Below are 6270 nucleotides of genomic sequence, written 5' to 3' on the forward strand. Positions count from 1 at the left end.
CTCCCCTTCAAATGTAAATACTGCACAGTAACCATTAAAAGAATAGATTATATATTTTATTGAACTATGGAGTTTGGAGAGATGTTAGACTTGCTTTTGGCACAAAATGACCCAGGAGCATTTTGTATCCAGAACCTTGTCTAAAAATCTCTTCTGACTAAATAGTTGGGTCAGTAGAAGTTATTAATAAATCTTGCCTCTCGCATATTCCTTGGGCTACAACTACAATAATGCTACTAAAAGAATAGATGAAAGTTTGAGAGTAAGTGAATTAAATTGTTAACTCCGAGGCTGCCCCTGTCTGGCCGGCAGCAGTTGAGGGCACAACTCCGTGTCATCATCCCAGCTCTTGTCAGGCGGGCAGGGAGCGCTTTTCCATGACAGTGCAGGGCTTGTAGTGGTGGTGGCACCGAGCTTCCCTCCCTCACTCTGCCCTGCTGCTCTGGGTCCTGCCTGCTGGGCTGTGGAGGCCCTGGGGGGAGGACAGCAGATGGGGAACCCCGAGCCTGCAGCAGGCAGCTTGTCCCCTCCCCACGTGCGAATCTGGGGAGGCATATGTCCTCCAGGGAGTGCGTGCAGTGGCGGGGAGCCAGCCCCTTTCCTGCCGCCCGTGGCTCCATCCCACTCCCTGCCCAGGCCCTGTGGCCATGCATTCCAGCCTGGAGTCCCAAGCCCTAGCCCCACCCCTGCCCAACTCCCTCTGTCCCTCACTATGGGAACTTCAAACCTCCCCCGCCAGAGTTACCTGTGGGCGCTGCTCTCCAGGCTGCCTGGCAGCCATGTGTATGTGTATGTGCGCATGTGCACCTGGCGCTCCATACCTGACTGCCCTCCTCCTGTTCCTCCCAGCCCCTTGCAGGCTGGAACTCTGCTAGCCTGTAAGGGGAAACCCACTGTTTCCCATGTTTTTTTCCTTTAAAGGAGAAAATCTGGGTTTCTCCTTAAAATGAGAAAATCTGGGTTTTACCACTTTTTTGTGGCAAATGGAAAACCCAGATCCCTGGTGATAAGGCACTGTGCTCACCTTTTAATGTAATAATATAATGGTTAGAGCACATGCAGGAAGTGGAAGATATGGGTTTTAGCTTCATTTCAGCCAGAAGATGGTTCAGTCCCCTGTGTTTCACCTACTAGGAGAGTGCCCTAACAAACAGGCTAAGCTAGACTGGGGCACTCTCCATTCTTCTGGCTGAAGCTTGACTACTCTGTAAGAAGGAATAAAATAGCAAAAGGTGAGCTAAAGCCAGAGGGAGCATGGCTGTTGCCCGTAAAATGGGCACTCTCTGGAGTGTGGGAGTCCCATTTTCCAATCCCTGTTTCTACAGACTTTGCATTAAGAGTTACTGGATAATATGCGTGAGTGGTCTTTGCTATCCTAGAGACTCTCATCCTCTTATACAACAGTGATTGGAGCCAAATAGAGAATTTAATGTTGCCAGCTCTCTCAGCAATTCTGTTCCCTTGATATTGAATGTCTTAAATTATAAGTCTAAAAAGGATGTGGATTAAATAAGAATCTTCTTATGTTAAAAATAAAAAAAAGAAAGGAAAAAAAAACCCTAGCTCCCAAAGCTACATAGAAAAAAACCTTGAAAATAAGAATCTGAACATCTGAGATCTAAAGGCAACTACAACGATCCCAGTTTTTCTAGGTCATCATTTCTAAGCAAATCTGATAGATTTTCTTTTTCCTTTTTTTTTTCCTCTGTGTGTGTGGTGTGTGTGTGTGCGCGTGCGTGCGTGCAGTGGAATATAGGTTGGCAAAAGAAGGGTATTGGGTGTGCGGCTGTGAGAGACATTCATGATTTGGCAATAAGATGGCAAGAATGATGGCATTCTTGATGTAACTAAAAACAGCCTTTTACACATATTTTATACATTTAGGCTCTCAAGCTTTCAAAATGGTCATGGAACAACTAAGCAGCCAGAGTACAAAACATTTGCCTTTGCCCTTTACTGTAGGTGTTTGGTAGAGGAAAATCTAAACTATGAACAATAGGAAAAAAACCCCAAAAATGTATATATAGTGAACAGTCAGTGCAATTTTGCAAATCATTGTGAATGTTAGGACACATACTTACTCTTTTATGAACTTCAGCTTTTTATTCCTGTTATAACAGATAACCTGCCACGATGTGGTGCATTGGAGAGCTTAGTCAATGAAGTGTCAGATGAAACCTGGAATGAGCGTGCAGTAAACAGAGTCAGTGCAATCCGCTTTTTAGAAGATGAAAAAGATGAAGAGGATAATGAAATGGTATGTTCCCCAAAGACTAATACATGCACATAATGACCACAGTGTAAAAGGTGTCTGAGTGCTATATATTTTCTGAAACATTTCAGCGGTAGCAGGAGACCTTTTACATGCACGTTTGTAACAGAACTGCTAAACCTTTGTCTTTAAAATCCTTTACCCCACAGCTCTTTCAGCCTCTCCTCCCCCTTCTTGAAATATACTTTTCACTTCTGCTGAAACAAGGCAATCTTGCTGTGAAAATAAGTCATCTCAGTTCCCTCCCTCCTACCCCCTTTAGGATTTCTTCCATTTTTCCAAAAGAAAGTTAAAATTAGGGTTTTCCTTTTCTTTTATGGACCAAACCTTGCCTTTATATTTGTTAGATGGCAATTAAGGATTATCATACCCTGATGTGGTTCCCCACTGAGTTTTTCCATATCATATCATTTGTCTTTTCTCCCTACTCTTATTGCCTGTCCTTCCATTTCATGACCATTTACATTGATACCAACATAGACCGTCCATGCCCATGTGGAAAGTGGCACATTTGTGTGTTTCCCACTCAAATGAAAAAAGTATGTTGGGAGCATCTGTCACTGTACTTATGAGACCTCAATTAAATGATCATTCCACGTTCTCTTGAGAACAAAACACAAGGGCATCCTTGCCTTTTCTTCACTCACAGAGCTTACTTGCAGAGATCGAAGCTTTAAAACCAAACTTTCAGTAGGCTTCTGAAAATGCCCTGATCAAATTTGCAGATTGTACTTACTCTGCACATTTTCAGAGGCATGCAGAAAATATAGCCTTTGACTGGAAGTGAACTTGCACTGAAACCTAGATCTAAAATCTCCAGACCTGGGGCAATTGCAGATCTTAACTTGGTAGCCTAAGATCTTAACTTGGTAGCCTTAGGTGTCACATGATAGGAGGGTGGCTTCATTCTGAAAAGGGATTTTAAAAAATTAAAAAACAGGTATGTTTTAATTTAGTAATCACTTCCATAGCCAATATGCTCAGGTTAGGGAAGGATCACAGGAAAGTAGGGCTGGAAGGAGCCTCACATACGTCATCCCCCTGTTCAGGGCAGGATCATCATCACTGACTAAACTATCCCAGTTACAACTGAAAAAAATGGTTTTCTTACCATTAGCCTTACAAGCAGAACTACGGATCTGACATCAGGGTTTTTCCTTCTTAGAACCAGTAAAATGATTTAGTAGGCCAGACTTGGCCCATTGATATCTGTGGCACTCAGATGGCCTCAAGTTAGCTCCCACTAGAGTTGCTGATATAACTTGGTAGACAGTTTTTGGTAATGCAGAGAGAGAATATCAAGTTTACTCTCTCCCTTTAACCTGTGGTGTCTATACAAAGTGATTGGAGTAAGTAATAAGCTTTATTTTTGCCAGTAAAGGCAAAACACAGGAGATGTGATACCTGTGTACATAAAACAAACATAACAAATCTGTCTTTATGGAAGGGTGCCATATTTCCAGTCAGTCCCTTTTCAGACCAAAGCTCCGTTTAAGGTTTGCATGTAAAGATGTAAATAAAAAGTTAACATTTAACTATATTCTTAACTTTTTTTGTATTTATTGATTTCACTTCTGAAGCATTGTGTTAAAACATTGAACATCCCTTGCACATATGCCAAAAGATTTTAATGGGCAATATATAGTGATGCTCTAGAGAAGTCGCAGGATTTTTCAAAAGCATCATTTTTGTTATGTTAATGGAATAGGCTCACAAATCGCTTGTGGCTTTTTAAAAATCCCACTTGTATTTATGAAAGAACCACCACATTATAACTTGGAATGGGGTTTCACTTCAGTTGTTGTGGCTTTTAGATTAAAAGGGCCACATCAGGAAAACTCTGCTCCCTCTAAAAAAAAATGTCTTATTGACTTTATCAGCAAGCACCTATGAAAATAATATTTCAGATCAAACATGGTTCTTACAAAAAAAAAAAAGTACTTGGTGTGTAAATGCTTAAGCCTTGCAAGTATATGGTGTTTTTCCGAAAATAAAGACAACGACAAAACTACTTATTCCACTGTTTGTTTTTAGAGAACACTTCTAAGGCGAGCCACTCCACACCCTGGAGAATTAAAGAGCATGAAAAAGACAGTGGAGAATTTACGGAATGATATGAATGCTGCTAAAGGACTGGATTCAAACAAAAACGAGGTCAATAATGCCATTGACAGAGTGACCACTTCTGTGTAGAATTTCATCTCCGGGTTTTACCTCCTGTGTCTTCCCCTGCTGTTGAAATGTTCCTGTTGTCTTCTGGGACCTCATTCAGCCCCTTTTTGTTTTTAACCAGAACCTGATCCATCACCTCTTGTATCTGAAAGGTGCTGCTCACTGGAAGAAAGTGCCTTATTTCAGCCAGGCATTGAACCAATAATCTCTGAATCAATATTGTAATTTTAATAGTTTTAGGGTTTTCTAATAAGTAGAATACACTACTGTATAGAGGGTGCCATATTTTCGTCTTACACAGAAGGGGAATATGCTTTTGCCTATGTGCTGGGGGTATTTTCCCAGTAGCTGGATATAATGGTGAGAAATATGGTTTTGTGGAAAAATGGATACTTTTTTTACTTCCTTTTTGGCAGCTCAAATGATGTAAATTTTAAAAATTGTGTATAGGAGTTTCCTTAACAAAATGGTGTATTTCTTTTTTTAAAGAAATTTTATCTTTAAACGGTACATATTTTAGTATGTGTGGAAGAGAATGCGAGTTTCATGGACAGTTGTATTCATTTGTTTGTACCACCCACTTGTGCCTTAATGTGTCTTGTTATGTCAGGCTAGTCTTAAAAAAAAAAGGTAAAATCCTTGAGCAGAGCAAGTAGGTTAAAACTGCAGTGCCTGTTTAGATATGTTTGGTAATTAACTTGTTGGGCGCTCTTTTTTTTCCAAAAAGAGAACTAATGTTTATATCAGAGGATTAAACTTTGTGAAGCACAACTGTTAGTTTATTGTACACTAAATTGAGATTAAAATGACCAAACTGCTACAATTGTTCCCTACAACTGTACGTTGTTCCCTACACAATGCACTCACACTTTAACTTAGCTGTAACAAGACCTCCTATTTTGGATACAGTGCTGCATTACGGTTGGTAGAAACTCATGCTCCCACTCTTAAATATACCATTTGTAAAACAACCATTAAAAAAAAAGCACAATAGACTTTCAGAAAAACAGTATGAAAATAGTTTTATGTACTACACAAGAAAGTGTGATTTTCCCCCCCCCCCCCCCCAAGTGCTTTAGTGGTTTTATATAAACACATATAAGACCATAATAAAATCTTAGTCTCAGTAGTTTTTATTGTATTATTAAAATTCCTGTTAAACTAGGATAATACATTATAAGATTTATCTGCATATTTTGTTATTCTGTGCCTTAAAGCAGAGGTGTCAAATAGCCAGCCCAAGAGCAGGATCCAGCGCCTGGAGCCCTATCATCCAGTCTGTGGTGCTGCTTGTGCATGGGGGCCAGTCCAAGACCCACCACATGAAGCAAACACCAGCCCCAGCCTCACCCACTACACGTGGTGTATGGAGCCAGTCAGCACACATTGCATGTGGCACCTGCACCAGTCCAGTCCTGTCTGCTGGATATGGGGCCAATCTGGTTTGAGCTTGCAGACCAGCCCCACACACCAGATCCAACATCCAAGGAGCATAGGGCCAGAGCCAGTGCATGCTGCATGTGGCGCCTAGGGCTGGATCTAGTGCACATGCTGCATGCAGGAGTAGTCTTGCTGCAGAACAGCTCTGGGACATGCACTGCATATTGTGCCTGTGTCAGACCAGTTCCATGTGCTGGCTCTGGTGTGTGGGGCTGGTCTGTGGTCCCAGTGCAGTCCACAGGGCCAGATAAATTTGATACCTCTGTTTTAAATAATCTAATGTGGCCTGCAAATTTCTTAGACATTCAGATTTGGTATGTCTTGAAAAGTAACCTTTTTTAAACTGACCTTAATGCTTTGTTAGCTACCAGATAGCACAAGTATAA

At 41.2% G+C, this 6270-nt stretch overlaps 1 protein-coding gene across 1 annotated transcript in view; it reads left to right on the forward strand.

The window, feature by feature from the left end:
• Window positions 1-5573, forward strand: part of LRRC1 (leucine rich repeat containing 1) — a 119728-nt gene extending 114155 nt beyond the window's left edge. Inside the window, exons 13-14 of the mRNA XM_006262418.4 lie at window positions 2121-2257; window positions 4307-5573. Of these exons, the coding sequence (XP_006262480.1) occupies window positions 2121-2257; window positions 4307-4465 (296 nt within the window). The 3' untranslated portion in view covers window positions 4466-5573. The remainder of the gene's footprint in view (window positions 1-2120; window positions 2258-4306) is intronic.
• The last annotated feature ends 697 nt before the right edge of the window (window positions 5574-6270 follow it).

This window comes from Alligator mississippiensis, chromosome 1 (assembly GCF_030867095.1).
Source record: "Alligator mississippiensis isolate rAllMis1 chromosome 1, rAllMis1, whole genome shotgun sequence".
NCBI classification, from domain to species: domain Eukaryota; kingdom Metazoa; phylum Chordata; order Crocodylia; family Alligatoridae; genus Alligator; species Alligator mississippiensis.